Source organism: Schistocerca gregaria, chromosome 2 (assembly GCF_023897955.1).
Source record: "Schistocerca gregaria isolate iqSchGreg1 chromosome 2, iqSchGreg1.2, whole genome shotgun sequence".
Lineage (NCBI taxonomy): Eukaryota > Metazoa > Arthropoda > Insecta > Orthoptera > Acrididae > Schistocerca > Schistocerca gregaria.
This window is the reverse complement of record NC_064921.1, coordinates 1,026,231,718-1,026,253,720: the sequence shown is the minus strand read 5'-3', so window position 1 is coordinate 1,026,253,720 and position 22,003 is coordinate 1,026,231,718. Positions and strand designations below refer to the sequence as shown.

Genomic DNA, 22,003 nt, shown 5'->3' with positions numbered 1-22,003 from the left:
GAAGCCATCAGTCACGATGTCAGCCAGGTCCCGTCATGGATGGTCCACGCGCCGTGCGGCCTGGTTGCCGTGAAGTCCGGGCGTCAGACCCCGGCGACGCCTGTGACCGAGACCGCGCTCCGGCCGGTCCTGCTGGAAGTTCTCGCTGTAGTTAGTCAGCCACGGTGCCGACCGGACTCGGGCCGACCCCCAGAGCTGAAGTTGACATCTGGCGGGGAACGGATGACTCTTGCGAGCTGGAACAGACTTCGGAATCGTCACCTACGAAAATTGAACATTCGGACGCAGACCACGTCCGTCCTCAGATCCGAACTGCTTCCTAATGGCTTCTGTCCGTTGCTGCCTGCGCTCCACTATTTATATCCGGCAGGAGGGCGTTTTTTACCCTCGGTAGCAGCTTTTTGTTATTACTCCCGCAGTGTGTTGCAACGTAACTTAGCGTGCTGGCCTCACTTCTCCTTACTCAGCACTCTCCAGGCTTCGCTTGGCGCTCAGTATGTGTGCGTCCTTGCGTCAGCTTGTCGGTAGACTGCAACTGTCAGCAAGGCTATCTGTGCCACGCTTACTTCGCAATGCTGCGATCGCTGGCTGCCTCTGTTTTGCCATTCTCCACTGCGTGAAGCAACACTTACTACATGTGGCCGCAACAAGCCAAAGAAACTGGTAAACCTACCTAATATAGTGTAGGGGCCCCGTGAGGACTCAGAAGTGCCGCAATACGACGTGGCATGGACTCGACTAATGTCTGAAGTAGAGCTGGAGGGAAATTACACTAGGGCTGTCCACAAATCCGGAAGAGTACGAGAGTATGGAGATCGCTTCTGAACAGCACACTTTGCAAGCCGTCCCACATATGCTCAATAATATTCATGTCTGGGGTGGCCAGCGGAAGTGTTTAAACTCAGAATAGTGTTCCTGGATCCACTCTGTAGCGATTCTGACGTGTGGGGTGTCGCTTTGTCCTGCTGGAATTGCCCAAGTCTCTCGGAATCCACAGTGGACGTCAATGGATGCAACTGATCAGACAGGACGGTTACGTACGTGTCTCATGTCAGAGTCTTATATCAGAAGTCCCAGCGTCTGCTGAGAGAAAAGGGCTTGCACACAAAAAAGTAAATAACAATGAATATAGGCGTGAAATATGGTGAGAAATAAATCACATATAAACCATAAAATGATATGTTAGCTCCGAAAAAAATTTCTCATCAACATCTTTTGGTTGCAGATGACAAGCTACCTGTAATAAATAACACACAAGTGGTCCTGAAAAACCATGCAAACAGAGTGTAAAGGTATTAACTAAAAGAAACAAATAGTTGTTTGAACTAAATATTCACATAATTTTGTAATCAATTAGTAAAAATCTTCACATTACAGAGTAAAATAAAACAAAAACACACTGATGATGTCACAAAGGTGCTGAAACATCTTTAGGTACTTGGAAAAAACGGTGTTTTCTGTAACTGGCGTACCTTACATCCAACATCATTCTGGGGTAAGTGTATATACACGGCAGATATTTGCAATATATATATACTGCGTGCTTGTAGTGCCGATGTTATGTCACTCATTACTCTGTCAAGTTTATAATAAGCCTCTGGAGGATTATGAGTCCCGTTACAAACTTCTAGGACATGTAGAGGGTAGTGAGTACATAACATTCTGAATAGGAACCCATGCCCGGAATCGCATCGTTTCCGTTGTACGACAGTTTAAATTCAGGTGTGTACCTTGTCAACGTGTGCTTAGGGCAAGAGAAACGTCTCAGAGTTCCCTGTCCTGGTATGCAGCAGGGTAGACACGATGACGTGTACCACATCAAACGATCCCCAGATGTCACTTATTGTCTGCTTTGCTGTCAGACTGAGCCAATACCTGTGCATCACCGATGGAGGAAACATGGTGCAGTACACGTTTTCGGAATACACAGACATTGTGTATGGCGAAGCTGGAGGTAACAGAGGAGCTGCTAGCCGGCTTCATCACGAACGTTTTCCACAGCGTCACACTCCATCGCACAAACTGTTTGCCCAAGTTACACAACGGCTACGAGAAACGGGTTCCTTCACCGTGAGGAGGCAGGACTGTGGTGCTCCACGGCGACGCCGCACTCCCGAATTTGAAGAAGGTGTACTGCGTCGCACTGAAGATAGCCCGTCAACGAGTTCGCGAACAAATGCGCGTGGAATGGCTGTTAGTCACAGTATCGTCTGGGACGTCCTGTGTGAGCAACAGTTACATCCGTACCACTTACAAAGGGTATGGGTCCAGCAAACGTTCCACAACGCGTCGCCTTCTGCACACAGTTCCTGCAACGTTGCATCGACGCGCCCCTGTTTCCACGTCGAGTTCTCTTCACAGATGAATGTAGGTTCACAAGGGATTATGTTCTGACTGCTCGAAATAGCCATGTCTGGGCGGACGAAAACCCTCGTGTCACGCGCGTTCAGAGATTTCAACACAGGTTTGGAATTAACGTGTGGGCAGGTATTCTGGACGGTCATGTGATTGGACCATACCTCCTTCCATCCAAGCTCACGGGTCCCGCATACTTAGTCTTCCTACGACACGTAATGGACCCGTTCTTGGAAGCTGTGCCACTGAATGTCTGTCAGGAAATGTGGTTTCAGCATGATGGAGCACCACCTCACTTTTCACTGGCTGTCCGGAGACATCTCAACAGACGGTATGGTGAAAGATGGATAGGCCGAGGTGCTCCAATCGCGTGGCCGCCACGATCGCAGGATTTAACTATTTCTTGTGGGATCGTTTGAAGAGCCTAATTTAAGAGACACCTGTAGAGACAGAGGAAGATTTGGTGGCACGAGTTCTGGCCGCTGCAAAAGACATTGAAGAGACACGAGGTGGGATGGAGAGAGTGTACCAGAACTTGCTTCGGAGGTACAGTGTGTGTAGCAACGTTGGTGGTCGAAACATGGGGCCGCTGTTGTAATTCATCGGTACGTTGCGACTGGTGCCGTAGATGCTGGGTTCTTGTTGTTGTCGATTAATGTAAGCCATAAGGTGTAAGTTGTAAAGCAAATGCGTAAGTTATAACGGAACGAGTCGGTATTCTTTTCAAATGGAGTGCAGCAATTGTACTGGGTCACGCCTAAGTTCAATCCTCACGTGGGTGTGGATGAGATAATTATCTGCATTGAAACTGTCACAGAACGGAAACGATACGTTTCCAGACGTGGGTTCCTATTCAAAATGGTATGTGCTCACTCCCCTCTACATGTCCTAGAAGTTTTTAACGGGAATTTCCGACCACCCTGTATGGCAGATATTTGCAATTTATTTTCTGCGATGTGTAGCTGGAGTCAGCCCAGACAAATGATGCTCATCAGTGTGATGGCCAGTGTCTATGGAAACCGTCGGTTTTTTCCCCATTACAAATCGAATGATTTTTAAAATGGAATTTTACGTGGCTCTTGGGAAGGGCGGTCCCCAACTTAGTCTAGTGTGATATTTGTTTTATCACGTGGGTGTGGATGAGATAATTATCTGCATTGAAACTGTCACAGAACGGAAACGATACGTTTCCAGACGTGGGTTCCTATTCAAAATGGTATGTGCTCACTCCCCTCTACATGTCCTAGAAGTTTTTAACGGGAATTTCCGACCACCCTGTATGGCAGATATTTGCAATTTATTTTCTGCGATGTGTAGCTGGAGTCAGCCCAGACAAATGATGCTCATCAGTGTGATGGCCAGTGTCTATGGAAACCGTCGGTTTTTTCCCCATTACAAATCGAATGATTTTTAAAATGGAATTTTACGTGGCTCTTGGGAAGGGCGGTCCCCAACTTAGTCTAGTGTGATATTTGTTTTATCACTATGTATAAACAGGCATAGTAAAACACGGTGAGTAACCAGTACTGCAGCAGCAGCGACTGAGTAGCCGGTAGCAATTAGCGAGGGCCAGGGTGGTGTCGTAACTGCAAAAAAAACCAACGTTTCTGTCGACACAGAGCTTTGCTTGACTGACGATATGAGCAATATTCGTTTCGGCTGACTGCACCTACATATTCCAAAATCCAAACTGCAGATAACTGCGGAAGCTTCAGAGAATATGTGCCTGATGGCTCTTACGAGAGACACCCTCCGTATATAGGGTGAAGCAGCACTCCTCCGACAAACCTACAGTAATGGCAGTATGGATCAGAGCAAAGAAATGTCTAGTAAACATGGTCTCTAAAATGTATGCTTATAAGCTATGAACGGCAATGGCCATGCCCCAGTGGATACAACGGTTCCCGTAAGATCCCCGAAGTTAAGAGCTATTGGGCGTGGTCTGCACGTGGATGGGTAACCATCCAGTAACCATGCGCTGTTGCCATTTTTCTGGGTGCACTCAGCCTCGTGATGCCAATTGAGGAGCTACTCGACCGAATAGTAGCGGCTTCGGTCAAGCATACCATCATAATGACCGGGAGAGCGGTGTGCTGACCCCACGCCCCTCCTATCCGCATCCTCCGCCGAGGATGACACGGCGGTCGGATGGTCCCGGTAGGCCATTCGTGGCCTGCAGACGGAGTGCATTTTTTATATATAGGCTATGAACACTTGTGCATCTTCGATACTGCGAAATAGATCTCTTCTACCGCAAGCTCTTTGGTTTCCCTGTTTTGGAAATAATATGCACCAAAATAAGGAAACAGGGTCCAGTAAACATAGCCTCTGAAACGCATATGTTAACAGCCTTGAACACTTGTTCGTTACAAGAGATGCATTTCACAGTAGCGAAGATAAACAAAGGCATTACAGCTCTTAAGTAATGCATCTCAGAACTGATGTTTACTGGACATTTTTCCTTGTTCTTTTCCTCTTAAAATCTGTCGGTGGAGTTCTGCTTCACCATGTACATATGAATAGTGAAACTGTTAAACCTTCCAACAGCTGTTTTTTTTCAGAAAATGTATTTCAGTGCTAATGTCTTTTTGCTACTTTGAAATATTCTTTCCGTGAGCAAGTTAGGGACATGCAACAAAGATTAATTACTAGTTGGTGCATGCTCTTCGTGCAGAGCAGTACGCCTCAGAGCTTTTGTTCCGCAGGGTTTACACAACATTTTGAGTCAGTTTGAACTATAAACCTATTCCATGTAACTCCAATTCCTGTAACTGACTTCTTAGATTTTAAAGTTGCTGCTGAAACATTGTCAATGCAGGCGTGTAAGATCTCCAAATGGAGTATGATGGAAGAGTTCCATACTCGTCCATTCCAAATAGTTATTTAGAATTATTACTCTGAAACAGAAGAACGGAGGAAGGTCAGCGTATTGTAAGAGGGAAAGATCCTGGCTGACGTATGTCATGCTGTATTTCATCTGAAAGAGAAACCATGTTTATCAGATGCAAAACAAAAATACCTGTTGTAGATGTTGCCATGGTTTTCTCAACAGCGTAGGGAGCTCTACAGTAAACTTCGTAACATCTTATTCCAAGAACGGAGTTGTGTAAAAATCAGAAGTCAGTAATGAGAGTTATTCTGTTAAATTTTGTTTTCCTTTTGTAAATAATAAAAAAAGACACTTGTCTACAATTCTACTAGTTAAAACATTATTGCTGTTTTTCTGTAGTTGTATTATCACAAATAAAACATAGTGTCTCAGTATGTATGGCACTTCAAAGAAAAAGTTCCTAAGTGACATTTAGAATCTGTTAGTTATCATGTACGGCACCTAGAATGTTCTTAATGAATTGTTTATTTTCTAATTCGTGTCGTTTTGTACCTGGTACCTGGTGGCCAAAACTGGAACTAATGTTTTCCAGCGTAGATCGGTTCTGCATTAAAGCATTAGGATATCAAGCCACTTTCGCTCGCGTGCGATAATTGCAGACCGTACTGGACCTTTGTGGGCTGCTTTCCTCACGTTTAGCAAAGTGCTACAAGCAGCCTTGCTATACGCGCGTGTTGACGGCCTGGGCGGTCGCAGGTGCTGGGGCTGCCGTACAAGGACGAGTCGTTCGCCATGTTCCTGCTGCTGCCGGACGAGCGCGGCGCGCAGGGCCTGTCGCGGCTGGAGTCTCAGCTGCCTCCGGAGACGCTGCTGCGGCTGCTGGCGTCGGCGCGCCCCACCGAGCTGCCCTACCTGGTGCCTCGCATGCGCCTCGAGGGCTTCTCCAGCCTGGCCGGCGCGCTCTCCGCCGCCGGCGTCTCCTCCATCTTCGACCCGCAGCAGGCCGACCTCTCCGGGATTGTCACCAAAAACACGTAAGCATTTCAGAAGCACTCCACCGTGCTACGGTCACGAGCGAAACCTGTGTCATCAGCACTACCTGATCAAAAGTCTCCGGACATCTGTTAGTGGATATTAATATCGGATGCATCCACCCTTAGCCTTTATGACTGCTTGACCTTTGCTGGGGACACTTTCGGCTGACTGAATGTCTGTGGAGGAATGGCAGCCCATTCCTCCTCAACAGCTGAAAGCGGGTACTGATGCTGCACTCCACTGCCTGGTGTGAAGACCACATCTGTGCCCATCCCAGAGTTAATCCAATGGGTTCAGGTGGGACTCTTGGGAGGCCAACCCATTTCAAGAAATTGCCCATAGATCACTGCCTATGATGTTTTGTCATAGGGTGTTTTGTCATGAGGGTATACATATCCAAACTGCTCCTCTTCTACACAGTATACAATGCTGTGAAATGTATCTATATCCTTCCACATTTAGCGTGTTCTTGATTCAGAAGGGGACATCACAGTACCAGGAAGAACATACCCATATAGCAACGGCATCTCCTCCATATTCCACTGTTGGCACTAGACAGGTAACAGCATCCAGACCACCAAACCGAAACCCTTCCGTCGGAGTGCCACAGGGTACAGCATGATTCATCACTACAAAGATGAGATCGGACAGATTTGTGCGATCTTGTTACGATGATGACAGTTGTATTGCTCAGTGACTCACTGTTCTTTTGTCACATACCAGGTCTCTGTAGACATTCTGCAATCTCCTATGAATACTTGCTTACTGCCAAAAAAAAACAAACTCTGTGATAGCTCTCTGCTTGGAACGCACCTCCATTACAGACACTTACTATGCTGTGTAGAGCGCCCCCACCTATCGGAATTTCTTGATATTCTAGGCCCTGAAGCTGGAATGTTCCACGATGTCCAAAAACAAATTTTCTCTATTTTTCAAAAGAAACTGGCCGAGAGAAAAGTATGTTTCATTACTTATCGAGTGCTACTAGTATTTTGTAACCGTAATTAAAGAAACATGCACTACTACCAAAACTTACTACACAGCAAAGTAATACAAAAACACTTCAGATATTGTCTACAATTGGTAGATATTTTCATGAAGTAATTTTCGAAAAATACACAGTAAAGAAGGAGTACTCACCTGCCGAGGTAACACATCGTAAACGAAGCTGCTACTTGGCGAAAAGTGATCGTAGTGACCGTTTCTCCCACCAGATGGCTGCACCATACCGCCAATTAAGATGGACGACAGGTATTGCGAGGGAAAACGCAGAACCTTTGACAGCAGCGCTACGTTTTGAAAAACTCGCGTGATGACTGGGTGTTGTGTGATGTCCTTAGGTTAGTTAGGTTCAAGTAGTTCTAAGTTCTAGGGGATTGATGGCCATAGCTGTTAAGTCCCATAGTGCTCAGAGCCATCTGAAAAACTCGCAGCAGTGTCTGCGTATGTGCGCGCGCGGGTGTGTGTGTGTGTGTGTGTGTGTGTGTAAGAAGTAGTACTCACCTGCCGAGGTAAACTTGGCGACAAGGGATCGTAGTGACCGTTTCTCCCGCCAGATGGCTGCACCATATTGCCAATTAAAATGGACGACAGATATTGCGAGGGAAAACCAAGCCCCTACCACGCCGTAGCGGAGAAGCGAGGTAACTGTCCTCTAATAGAAGCAGCTCATCGCCGCCATTTGCAGGGATGAATCCTAGTACTGGGGTTGTGATTTGAAGTATATGAGACTCAACAAGAGCAAATTGAATCGAAAATTAAACATATGTTTGTTTAAAAAAAACTGAGTATTCGAATCTATTTTAAAAGTATACTTAAATGAATCGGATTTCCTAATTTCCGAAATACGTCTGCATAGAGACGCGAAATTTAAGAATGTAAGGCTCTTTCCAGACAAGGTGGAGCGAGTTTACATCGAGTTATTTGCATTAGATAATTACATGTAACTTTTAAAGTAGCAGACAGTACGAGTATATTTGCCCCTAACTCCTTTGCCATTGCAGTATTAGTGTAGAGTCCATCATAAGTAACAGCTAACACACTGACATTTACGTCATACAACATTGTAATGGCCATCTCCAATAACATGTGACTGTGAGTAGCGTTAATAAGCGAGATTACTTTATCGTTTACTAAGTTTTTAGGTTTTAGTTCTTCTAAAATATTTGCTAATTTGCAAATCTGTTCACTGTATTTAACTTAGTCTTGTTGTTGTTGTTGTCTTCAATCCTGAGACTGGTTTGATGCAGCTCTCCATGCTACTCTATCCTGCGCAAGCTGCTTCATCTCCCAGTACCTACTGCAACCTACATCCTTCTGAACTTAGTCTCATATTGCCCAATATTTACATTCTTCAATTTTTTCGAACTTTTCCTTCAGCTTACTTGGGCTTGATGGAAATGAATAATTGTGGTCTCCAGTGTAACCAGAAACGTGCACATCCACACACACGGTTTCTGCTGTCTCAAAATTTCTTGGCTTTGGCAGTTTTCTTGCCTTGGTAATTTGGAAAATGAAAGTTCAAAATTATACACACTGACAGTATTTCCACACTATTTAACCTAGGCCCATATTGCACAATTTCCAGGACACTATACCTTTTTCAAATGAGTTGCAAATCCAAATACTGTCGGTATACCATCGTCCTTCTATATTACCTGGATGTTTCCATGTAACAATTCTCTTCAAAATGAAGATAGCACAGCAAATGATTTGCTGTCGGTTGGAAGTTCTCTCTCTGAGTAGCAGCTATCCATTTCCGATTTAGAAAATCATTTGTAAGGGGAAACCTAAACAAAAACAAATGCTCATGAGGTATTATTTCTCCATGAAAATACTACATACAAGTAATAGAAAGTAACAAACAACCAGAAATAACTGACTTGTGAAATGTAATATTGTTTCCGTCTTCGTCTTTGCTTCCATTCTTACTGTTACTATTAAAAGCAGCACACGAACGAACTATGTTTATGCACTGTTTCCCTGCAAATGGCGGCTTCTATCACGTTCAATGTGTGGACGCGACACTAGCTCCTATGCGCGGTCTAGATTTTATTAAGTCTATGGGGAAAACCAAAGACCTTGTAAAAATAACTAGACTCACTGATGGCGCTGCAGTCGCGGGATAATTTGAACCTTCGGCTGGACGCCGTTATAATGGTTGTAGTCTGATGTGTTGTGTAGTATTGTTGTTTATGAAGACCCTGATTTAACGCTGTATATTTGTTGGGGCGTACATACAGTATTTGTTACTCGAAATTCTACTGTCTGTACATTCCAGTCAAAAGAAGTACAATGTGAAGAGTTGTGCAGCGATTAATTGTACAAATAAATTCGAGAAAGGAACGAATATTACATTTCACAGGTGTGTGAATATTTTAAGTTGTTTTGTATGTCAGTGCACTTGCTTAATACATGTTTTTGTAACACGGTATTAGCATAATGTCTGTGCATCTATTTGCAGGTTTCCTTTCTCAAAACCACAGCTGTTACAAAAATGGTTACACGCTGTCAGGAGGCAAGATTTCCGACCGACAGAATACCATTTTACATGTTCTCATCATTTTGCAGAAAGTTGGCTGACCGGTAGTGTTAGGTTGAAACTTGACAATTTGGTCGTAAGTTGGCAAAGTACTATGCCATATATAACGCACTTCTCGTCATAAAATCTAAAGCAAGGTAGAGTCGGTAAATATCTATTAATATAATGGGCAAGTCGTCGAATATTTTGATGCATTTTGCATACATCTGTTGTAAATGAACTACGAAAAATGCTAGGGGTCCAGTACATAACTTTTAGCTACGGCAGATTCCATGTAGTACGTAATAAATTAGAAAGTATATTCTACATCTACATGACTACTCTGCAATTCACATTTATGTGCTTGGCAGAGGGTTCATCGAACCACAATCATACTATCTACTATTCCACTCCCTAACAGCGCGCGGGAAAACGAACACCTAAACCTTTCTGTTCGAGCTCTGATTTCTCTTATTTTATTTTGATGATCATTCCTACCTATGTAGGTTGGGCTCAACAAAATACACTCCTGGAAATGGAAAAAAGAACACATTGACACCGGTGTGTCAGACCCACCATACTTGCTCCGGCCACTGAGAGAGGGCTGTACAAGCAATGATCACACGCACGGCACAGCGGACACACCAGGAACCGCGTTGTTGGCCGTCGAATGGCGCTAGCTGCGCAGCATTTGTGCACCGCCGCCGTCAGTGTCAACCAGTTTGCCGTGGCATACGGAGCTCCATCGCAGTCTTTAACACTGGTAGCATGCCGCGACAGCGTGGACGTGAACCGTATGTGCAGTTGACGGACTTGGAGCGAGGGCGTATAGTGGGCATGTGGGAGGTCGCGTGGACGTACCGCCGAATTGCTCAACACGTGGGGCGTGAGGTCTCCACAGTACATTGATGTTGTCGCCAGTGGTCGGCGGAAGGTGCACGTGCCCGTCGACCTGGGACCGGACCGCAGCGACGCACGGATGCACGCCAAGACCGTAGGATCCTACGCAGTGCCGTAGGGGACCGCACCGCCACTTCCCAGCAAATTAGGGACACTGTTGCTCCTGGGGTATCGGCGAGGACCATTCGCAACCGTCTCCATGAAGCTGGGCTACGGTCCCGCACACCGTTAGGCCGTCTTCCGCTCACGCCCCAACATCGTGCAGCCCGTCTCCAGTGGTGTCGCGACAGGCGTGAATGGAGGGACGAATGGAGACGTGTCGTCTTCAGCGATGAGAGTCGCTTCTGCCTTGGTGCCAATGATGGTCGTATGCGTGTTTGGCGCCGTGCAGGTGAGCGCCACAATCAGGACTGCATACGACCGAGGCACACAGGGCCTACACCCGGCATCATGGTGTGGGGAGCGATCTCCTACACTGGCCGTACACTTCTGGTGATCGTCGAGGGGACACTGAATAGTGCACGGTACATCCAAACCGTCATCGAACCCATCGTTCTACCGTTCCTAGACCGACAAGGGAACTTGCTGTTCCAACAGGATAATACACGTCCGCATGTATCCCGTGCCACCCAACGTGCTCTAGAAGGTGTAAGTCAACTACCCTGGCCAGCAAGATCTCCGGATCTGTCCCCCATTGAGCATGTTTGGGACTGGATGAAGCGTCGTCTCACGCGGTCTGCACGTCCAGCACAAACGCTGGTCCAACTGAGGCGCCAGGTGGAAATGGCATGGCAAGCCGTTCCACAGGACTACATCCAGCATCTCTACGATCGTCTCCATGGGAGAATAGCAGCCTGCATTGCTGCGAAAGGTGGATATACACTGTACTAGTGCCGACATTGTGCATGCTCTGTCGCCTGTGTCTATGTGCCTGTGGTTCTGTCAGTGTGATCATGTGATGTATCTGACCCCAGGAATGTGTCAATAAAGTTTCCCCTTCCTGGGACAATGATTTCACGGTGTTCTTATTTCAATTTCCAGGAGTGTATTTTGCATTCGGAAGAGAAAGTTGGTGACTGAAATTTCGTAAAAAGATCTCGCCGCGACGAAAAACGTCTTTGCTGTAATGACTTCCATCCCAATTCGCGTATCATATCTGCCACACTCTAAAATGGTTCAAATGGCTCTGAGCACTATGGGACTCACCTGCTGTGGTCATTAGTCCCCTAGACTTAGAACTACTTAAACCTAACTAACCTAAGGACATCACACACATCCATGCCCGAGGCAGGATTCGAACCTGCGACCGTAGAAGTCGCACAGTTCCGGACTGGGCGCCTAGAACCGCCGAGTCCACCGCGGCCGGCTCTGCCACACTCTCTCCCGTATTACGTGATAATACAAAACGAGCTGCCCTTTATTGTAGTAACGTAATTAAATGAGGCATTATGTTTGCGACCTAACTCAAGGGAAGGCATTTTATAACCAAAAGCGATGTATAAACATTCGAACTCGGCGCGTCTCCACAGTCGACCACTAGTGCGGTTGTGGGGGCCTGGGGAAAAGCGGAATCTTTGATAGCGGCGCTACGTTTTGAGGAACTGGCTGCAGTGTGTGCGTGTGTGTACATAGACGTGTGCTGCCTTGCGCAGGGGGGCGCCGCTGTACGTGGGTGACTTGCTGCACCGCGTCGTGGTGGACATCTCCGAGTCCGGCACGGAGGCGGCGTCGGCCACGGTGGCGCTGGTCACGCTCTCTGGCCGCGTCGAGGAGTTCCGCGCCGACCGGCCCTTCCTGCTCGTCATCCAGCACCGGCCCACCGGCGTCATCCTCTTCTGGGCCAGAGTCGTGAGGCCCTCGCCCAACTACCCGCTCAGCAGGAGGCAGTGAAGCCGCAGTCAGGGCCGTGTCGTTCTGAGCCCAGCCGCTGCTCTCGAGTGACGCTCGCCGTTTGCTCTCCGTACTGAGATCCTACTAAACGAGCCACTTCCTTGTCTCAGCCGTGGCAGCTGGGTCTACAGCAGCGCTCCTGGCGTGTAATTCCAGTACTGTCTCGTCTGTCGCGAGACGACGTTTTCGTTTAGATTAGATTACATTAGATTTACTTTCATTCCAATTGATCCATGCTGAGGAGGTCCTCCAGGATGTAGAACATGCCAGAAAAACAGCAATACATGACAAATATTTACAACTCAAACAAATAAGCTAATGTACCATTCCACAGGTCCCAAGTGCAATGATCGCCATGTTTTAATGAATACTATATGAAAGAGTCATTTCACAAATACTAATGCACTGAATTTAAAATAAAAAAGTTTTTTATTTATTTATAAGGTAATAAACGTGTAGTACAACTACTATACTACTTATTTACAATGAACACATTACTGCACTGAAATAGTGCAGTGGCTAGATTGTGCTTACACACACACACACACACACACACACACTCATATTTACAATTAACACATTACTGCACTGAAATTGTGCAGAATTTATATATATATATATATATATATATATATATATATATATATATATATATATATATATATATATGGTGTCCCAGCTATCTTGTCCACCCAAAATATCTCTGGAACAATAATAGCTATTGGAAAACGACTTACACTGGTATCAATGTAGGGCTTGGGCCCATGAATGTACATATTTGGAAACATTCTAAAACGAAAGCATATGTGTTTTTAAACACAAACTTATGATTTTTTTAATGGACCTCCTACATTTTTTCTCAGCAATCCATAGCATGACAAAGCACATACACAATGGCGTTGACCGCATCGCAATATTCCCATTACATCCCGAGATATTGAGACGCGAAGTTGACGCTTGAAACACCCGACATGCGCATCTAGCGCACGTCCTGAGGCTCAGGCGTGAACCCCGTGCTGCCCGTAATCGCGATGTGACTGACATGTGCAATCACACCTCCATACTTATCATGAGGTCCGAAACGAATAATACAGTCTGCTGCAATTACGGGCAGCGTGGGTTTCACGCCTGAGCCTCAGGACGTGCGCTAGCAGCGCATGTCGGGTGTTTCAAGCGTCAACTTCGCTTCTTAATATCTCGGGATGTAATGGGAATATTGCGATGCAATCAACGCCATTGTGTATGTGCTTTGTCATGCTATGGATTGCTGGAGAAAAAATATAGGAGGTCCATTTAAAAAAAACATAAGTTTGTGTTAAAAAACACATATGCTTTCGTTTTAGAATGTTTCCAAATATGTACATTCATGGGCCACAGCCCTATATTGATACAAGTGAAAGTCGTTTTCCAATAGCTGTTATTGTTCCACAGATATTTTGGGTGGACAAGATAGCTGGGACACCCCATATATATATATATATATATATATATATATATATATATATATATATATATATATATATATATCCTCCAGGATGTATAACATGTCAGAAAAACAACAATACATGACAAATATTTACAACTAAAACAAATAAGCTAATGTACCATTCCACAGGTCCCAAGTAGAATGATCGTCATTTTTTAATGAACACTATATGAAAGAATCATTTTACAAATACTAATGCACTGAATTAAAAATAAATATTTATTTATTTATTTATAAGGTAACAGACGTGGAATACAACTACTATACTACTTACTTACAATGAACACATTACTGCACTGAAATGGTGCAGAAGGTAGATTGTACTTACACACACACACATATATTTACAATGAACTCATTACTGCACTGAAATTTAAAGAAGTTATATATATATATATATATATATATATATATATATATATATATATATATATATATAAAAGTTGGTTTTACTGAGAAATCCATCAGTGGAGTACAAAAGCTGGCAACCAATAAATCCTTTAGGCTTCTCTTAAACTGAATTTCACTGGCTGTTAAGCTTTTTATGGCTGCTGGCAAGATATTGAAAATGTGTGTTCCTGAATAATGCAGAACGTTTTGTACAAGACCAAGTGACTATCCTTACTTACTTACTTACTTACTGGTCATACTGGACTCGAGAGTCCATTACCGCAGCAACGTATTTTCGCCATATGTCCCTGTCATGGGCTATTCCGTTCCATTCAGCTTAATTACCTAGGGTCCTCAAATCAGCCTTCATATTGTCCTCCCATCTACGCTTCGGTCTCCCCACAGGACGTTTTCCCTCTAACTGCCCTACCAGTACTCTGCGCGCTGCCCTGCCCTCATCCATTCGAGCTCATAGTGGGATAAATGTATGAACAGTAGTAGCTTTGGAAATAGTAAACAGTTTACTTGCTTTTTTTCTGTCTCGTTTTTGTTTGACTGTTCCTTATATTTTTACTTCATGAGCGCCACAGATGTGTTGTTAGACTTGTTAGCGTTTTAACCATTCGCGCTGAGCGTTGACATCCCACTGATGAGACCATCGTCCCTCTAAACGTATTGTCGAATTTATTGTAAACTGGTTGAATGTTACCACTTATTAGTGGACGTTATCGACTGAAGTCGTATGCGAATTTCTCCACACTGCTGTGAACTACAATAACAGTAAAATTAGCACCCAAGCAAATCAGACGATCAGCATTTATTAGCTCGAGATAATATATACAGGCAACACATCACACAAAATAGAGAAAGCAGTAAGTAACACCTTATTACTTTATCCTTCGTGTGCTGTTTTCAAGTGCAAAATCAGAAATAATTTTTCTCGTGGAACAAATCTAATGTGAGCCAAGTGTAAGAGTGGAGCAGCTTTGTAACACCGCCCTTGCTCGGGGCTAGCCCTGTAGAGCTGTACTTTTCCTTGTACACAACGCGAGCTTCTCGCGCGCCTCTTCTGACCACAGACGTTCACCAAAGCTCGTTTCTGCTAACAAGTATCTTTGTCGTTTCCCGCCCAGCTAGCTGAGCGGTCTAACGCACGGCTTTCCGGACTCGTCCCAGGCATGAATCCGCGCGGCGGACTTGGATCGAGATCCGGTGAGACGGCCAGTCTGTGGATGGTTTTTAGGCGGTTTACCATCTGCCTCGGCGAATGCGGGCTGGTTCCCCTTATTCCACGTCAGTTACACTGTGTAGCCGATTGCTGCGCACACAAGTTCTCACGTACGCGTACACCACCCTTAAGCCGTCGGCACACGGACCGTGCAGTCGAACGTTAACGCTGAGCGTGCCAAGCTCAAAGTGCTGCTGAACGCTCAGAAACGATGAGGCTTGTGCATACGGTACGTGGGCCCTAACGTGGTATACGCGATCGCAACGCACTCCAGCTGCAGTCGAGAGATGCTTCCAGTTCGTAAATCACACTGTTTACTCAACGGGAGCGCGTAAAATTCCCACGCTAGCTCTATTAAAACGCACATTTCCTCCGTCGTCCACCAAAAGCAAAGTACCATGTCCAATCAATAAGGACACAGCCTTATAAAAGTTCCATTACAAACAGTGCATTACAAATTTGGAATACTTCTCCGCATAAGATGAACATTATTTCATCATTCCCATATTTGAGTAAAACCCCAAGGTCAGTCTTACTTGATCACTGTTCCTACCCAGTAGCATAATCTTTACAACATGTAAATTACGAAGAGTAAAAGAAAAAGGAGCAAAATATCTTTATGCAAGTAGCACAAGCTGTCTTGTAGATTAAGCCAATCGAACAAAGCCACCCCTGAAAAAAAAGGTGACCTTATATTTACATAACATCAAATAGTATAACATTTACTTATATTATACTAACAATAAAGTATGAGAACCTAATAAAAACGCGAATGTTAGGAAAGAAAATTGGAAGTGTTGGGACGCGAACGAACCACCGCCTCAACAAAAACTCATAATTGGACACCGACGCTACACATTACGCTAAACCAACAACACGCTGCAAATACTAATGGTATTGTTACACCTTGCTAAAAAAGTTAATCGTAGACAATTATGTTACTAATTGAAATGTAATTATAACAAATTGTACCAAGAACAATGCGTTTTGGGTGGATCTTCAGTGTGTCGCTGCCTTCAAATAGTCTACTCTCATAATACTCAATTTACAATAATTCTTTTGCCATGAATATGATGTTTCTCATTATTTTATTGGAACGAATCACACAGTTAACAACGGGATTTCCAGTGATTCTCAATTTGCTGGTGCTCAGTAACGGCATATATACAAATAGCCATGTAATGAATGCCAATATGGCGCCTCACAACACTGTACAGAAGGCAGACGGCGTGCTTGTGACGTAGGTGGAATTGTGCCGTCTCATTGGTCAACGCTCAGACGCACGCTCAGAGTATCTGACATGCCAGATATTGCTCTGCACGTTCGGAAAGAAACTCGGCACGCTCAACGCTCAGATACACGGTCCGTGTGACGACGGCTTAACGCACGGCTTTCCGGAGCGGGAAGGAGCGCCTGGTCCCCGGCACGAATCCGCGCGGCGGACTTGTGTCGAGGTCCGATGAGCCGGCCAGTCTGTGGATGGCTTTTAGGCGGTTTTCCATCTGGCTCGGCGAATGCAGACTGGTTCCCCGTATTCCACCTCAGCTACACTATGTAGGCGATTGCTGCGCAGAAAAGTTTTCCACATACGCGTACACTACCATCACTCTACCACGCAAACATAGAGGTTACACGCGTCTGGTGTGAGACATTCCCTGGAGGGGAGGGTGGGGGGGAGGGGCCACCGGGGGCCCAACCGCACAATGGTGGTGGTGGGGGGAGTGGACTGCGGTAGACGTCGTGGGGTTGTGGACCACAGCGGCTGCGGCGGGGACGGAGCCTCTCTGTCGCTTCTTGGCCCCCGGTTAAAATACAATACAAAACAATTTTTGTCGTTAGTCATTAATTAAGCTGTTTGTGAAAGAATAAACAGAAGACAAGTTTCCAATTGTATTTTCTGCAGGCGACGTTCCCGCATACATCGAAAAGTTTCTGCGAGGTTTGACATGTGAATCGTTAGAAGAGTATGTCAACGTGAATTTCATTTGCAGTTTTAAGCATTTTTCTTTATAATTAATTCGAATCAAGACTGTGATTCATTTCATGAGCGTTGGTGAGTCACGAAAAAATTCTAAGATAGAGTTTCTCTTCTTTAATCACCGCACGGTATCGCCAAATAAGAGATGTCCCTGATGACAGAATTATCAGTTTGTATGTGTGTGTGTGTGTGTGTGTGTGTGAGTAGAGGAGTACGCAGGCGAACAGACCTCTCAGTTGCTTATTACAAACAAACTATGACAGAAAGAACCTGTGCATGTCACTGAATAGAGGAAGGTCCAGAGTTTTATATTCGCACAGGCTCTACACCGCACACTCTACATGAGTACCATGGCACTGTCGAGAAGCATCGAAACGGTAGTACATTTCATTCTACACACGAAAAAACAGGTCCCTGTTTATTGATTCAACATCTTCAACAATTCTGTTCCTCAGATCTTGAAGAACAGCTGCCACAGGTGGGACGAAGACTCAGTCTTTTATGTAACCGAAAGAAAAAAATCGCAGGGTGTGACGTCTGGTGACCTGGGAGATCAAAAGCAATGAACAAGCTCTTGTCGTCCACTTCTTCCAATGCAACGTTGTAGGATAACGTTCTTAAAATAACGCCGCGTCTGAAGATGAAAGCGAGGCGAGGCGGCATCGTCCATAGAAATGAAGTCACAGGAATTTTCGTGAAGTTGAGGTAACAATCAATTTGGCACCACGTCCAGATATGACAGCCCTCTCACAGTTTCCTCGGTCCATAAAATTTGTGACCGGAAACGGTACAAGAGAGATTCAGGTTCGGTGAGTCTCGACGACGCCGCCAGGATTTTGTGACTCCCAAATTCTTACGTTATGGCGGTTTAGTGTGCGCTACAGATGAAACGTCCATTCGTCCGTAGAAATGAGTAGTTCGGAAAAAGTGTCCTCTGCTATACCCTGGAGAACTGAAACACAAAATTTGTACCTTCTGCTACGGTCGCCGGGACGCATTTCAAGCAGTAACTGCAACTTGTAATTAAGATTTCATATGCAGGCGTCCCTCCCCCCATGAACCATGGACCTTGCCGTTGGTGGGGAGGCTTGCGTGCCTCAGCGATACAGATGGCCGTACCGTAGGTGCAACCACAACTGAGGGGTATCTGTTGAGAGGCCAGACAAACGTGTGGTTCCTGAAGAGGGGCAGCAGCCTTTTCAGTAGTTGCAGGGGCAACAGTCTGGATGATTGACTGATCTGGCCTTGCAACATTAGCCAAAACGGCCTTGCTGTGCTGGTACTGCGAACGGCTGAAAGCAGGAGGAAACTACAGCTGTAATCTTTCCCGAGGGCATGCAGCTTTACTGTATGATTAAATGATGATGTCGTACTCTTGGGAAAAATATTCCGGAGGTAAAATAGTCCCCCATTCGGATCTCTGGGCGGGGACAACCCAAGAGGACGTCGTTATCAGGAGAAAGAAAACTGGCGTTCTACGGATCAGAACGTGGAATGTCAGATCCCTTAATCGGGCAGGTAGGTTAGAAAATTTAAAAAGGGAGATGGATAGGTTAAAGTTAGATATAGTGGGAATTAGTGAAGTTCGGTGGCAGGAGGAACAAGAGTTTTGGTCAGGTGAATACAGGGTTATAAATACAAAATCAAATATGGGTAATGCAGGAGTAGGTTTAACAATGAATAGGAAAATAGGAATGCGGGTAAGCTACTACAAACAGCATAGTGAACGCATTATTGTGGCCAAGATAGATACGAAGCCCACACCTACTACAGTAGTACAAGTTTATATGCCAACTAGCTCTGCAGATGATGAAGAAATTGAGGAAATCTATGATGAGATAAAAGAAATTATTCAGGTAGTCAAGGGAGACGAAAATTTAATAGTCATGGGTGACTGGAATTCGAGTGTAGGAAAATGGAGAGAAGGAAACATAGTAGGTGAATATGGTTTGGGGGGAAGAAATGAAAGAGGAAGCCATCTGGTAGAATTTTGCACAGAGCATAACTTAATCATAGCTAATACTTGGTTTAAGAATCATAAAAGAAGGTTGTATACATGGAAGAATCCTGGAGATACTAAAAGGTATCAGATAGATTATATAATGGTAAGAGAGAGATTTAGGAATCAGGTTTTAAATTGTAAGACATTTCCAGGGGCAGATGTGGACTCTGGCCACAATCTATTGGTTATGAACTGTAGATTAAAACTGAAGAAACTACAAAAAGGTGCTAATTTAAGGAGATGGGACCTGGATAATTGAAAGAACCAGAGGTTGTACAGAGTTTCAGGGAGAGCTTAAGGGAACAATTGACCGGAATGGAGGAAAGAAATACAGTAGAAGAAGAATGGGTAGCTCTGAGGGATGAAGTAGTGAAGGCAGAAGAAGATAAAGTAGGTAAAAAGACGAGGGCTAATAGAAATCCGAGGGTAACAGAAGAAATATTGAATTTAATTGATGAAAGGAGAAAATATAAAAATGCAGTAAATGAAGCAGGCAAAAAGGAATACAAACGTCTAAAAAATGAGATTGACAGGAAGTGCAAAATGGCTAAGCAGGGATGGCTAGAGGACAAATGCAAGGATGTAGAGGCCTATCTCACTAGGAGTAAGATAGATACTGCCTACAGGAAAATTAAAGAGACCTTTGGAGAAAAGAGAGACACTTGTATGAATATCAAGAGCTCAGATGGAAACCCAGTTCTAAGCAAAGAAGGGAAGGCGGAAAGGTGGAAGGAGTATATAGAAGGTTTATACAAGGGCGATGTACTGGAAATGGAAGAGGATGCAGATGAAGATGAAATGGGAGATACAATACTGCGTGAAGAGTTTGACAGAGCACTGAAAGTCCTGAGTCGAAACAAGGCCCCGGGAGTAGACAACATTCCATTAGAACTACTGACGGCCTTGGGAGAGCCAGTCATGACAAAACTCTACCATCTGGTGAGCAAGATTTATGAGACAGGCGAAATACCCTCAGACGTCAAGAAGAATATAATAATTCCAATCCCAAAGAAAGCAGGTGTTGACAGATGTGAAAATTACCGAACTATCAGTTTAATAAGTCACAGCTGCAAAATACTAACACGAATTCTTTACAGACGAATGGAAAAACTGGTAGAAGCGGACCTTGCGGAAGATCTGCTTGTATTCCGCAGAAATGTTGGAACACGTGAGGCAATACTGACCTTACGACTTATCTTAGAAGAAAGATTAAGAAAAGGCAAACCTACGTTTCTAGCATTTGTAGACTTAGAGAAAGCTTTTGACAATGTTGACTGGAATACTCTCTTTCAAATTCTAAAGGTGGCAGGGGTAAATTACAGGGAGCGTAAGGCTATTTACAATTTGTACAGAAACCAGATGGCAGTTATAAGAGTCGAGGGACATGAAAGGGAAGCAGTGGTTGGGAAGGGAGTGAGACAGGGTTGTAGCCTCTCCCCGATGTTATTCAATCTGTATATTGAGCAAACAGTAAAGGAAACAAAAGAAAAATTTGGAGTAGGTATTAAAATCCATGGAGAAGATATAAAAACTCTGAGGTTCGCCGATGACATTGTAATTCTGTCAGAGACAGCAAAGGACTTGGAAGACCAGTTGAACGGAATGGATAGCGTCTTATAAGGAGGATATAAGATGAACATCAACAAAAGCAAAACGAGGATAATGGAATGTAGTCAAATTAAATCGGGTGATGCTGAGGGAATTAGATTACGAAATGAGACACTTAAAGTAGTAAAGGAGTTTTGCTATTTAGAGAATAAAATAACTGATGGTGGTCGAAGTAGAGAGGATATAAAATGTAGACTGGCAATGGCAATGGCGTTTCTGAAGAAGAGAAATTTGTTAACATCGAGTATAGATTTAATGGTCAGGAAGTCGTTTCTGAAAGTATTTGTATGGATTGTAGCCATGTATGGAAGTGAAACATGGACAATAACTAGTTTGGACAAGAAGAGAATAGAAGCTTTCGAAATGTGGTGCTACAGAAGAATGCTGAAGATTAGATGGGTAGATCACATAACTAATGAGGAGGTATTGAATAGAATTGGGGAGAAGAGGAGTTTGTGGCACAACTTGACAAAAGGAAGGGACCGGTTGGTAGGACATGTTTTGAGGCATCAAGGGATCACAAATTTAGCATTGGAGGGCAGCGTGGAGGGTAAAAATCGTAGAGGGAGACCAAGAGATGAATACACTAAGCAGATTCAGAAGGATGTAGGTTGCAGCAAGTACTGGGAGAAGAAGACGCTTGCACCGGATAGAGTAGCATGGAGAGCTGCATCAAACCAGTCTCAGGACTGAAGACCACAACAACAACAATGCAGGCGTCGTTTCAGAACGTACCACACCGTTGTTTACGGAAGTTGAAGTTCCTGTCCTACACGTCTTG

General features: G+C 44.6%; 1 protein-coding gene across 1 annotated transcript in view; it reads left to right on the top strand.

Moving 5' to 3' along the window:
- The window catches only part of LOC126335544 (leukocyte elastase inhibitor-like), a 119,115-nt gene extending 106,118 nt beyond the window's left edge, over positions 1 to 12,997 (top strand). Inside the window, exons 4-5 of the mRNA XM_049998932.1 lie at positions 5,942 to 6,219; positions 12,293 to 12,997. Coding sequence (XP_049854889.1) covers positions 5,942 to 6,219; positions 12,293 to 12,530 — 516 coding nt within the window. The 3' untranslated portion in view covers positions 12,531 to 12,997. The remainder of the gene's footprint in view (positions 1 to 5,941; positions 6,220 to 12,292) is intronic.
- The last annotated feature ends 9,006 nt before the right edge of the window (positions 12,998 to 22,003 follow it).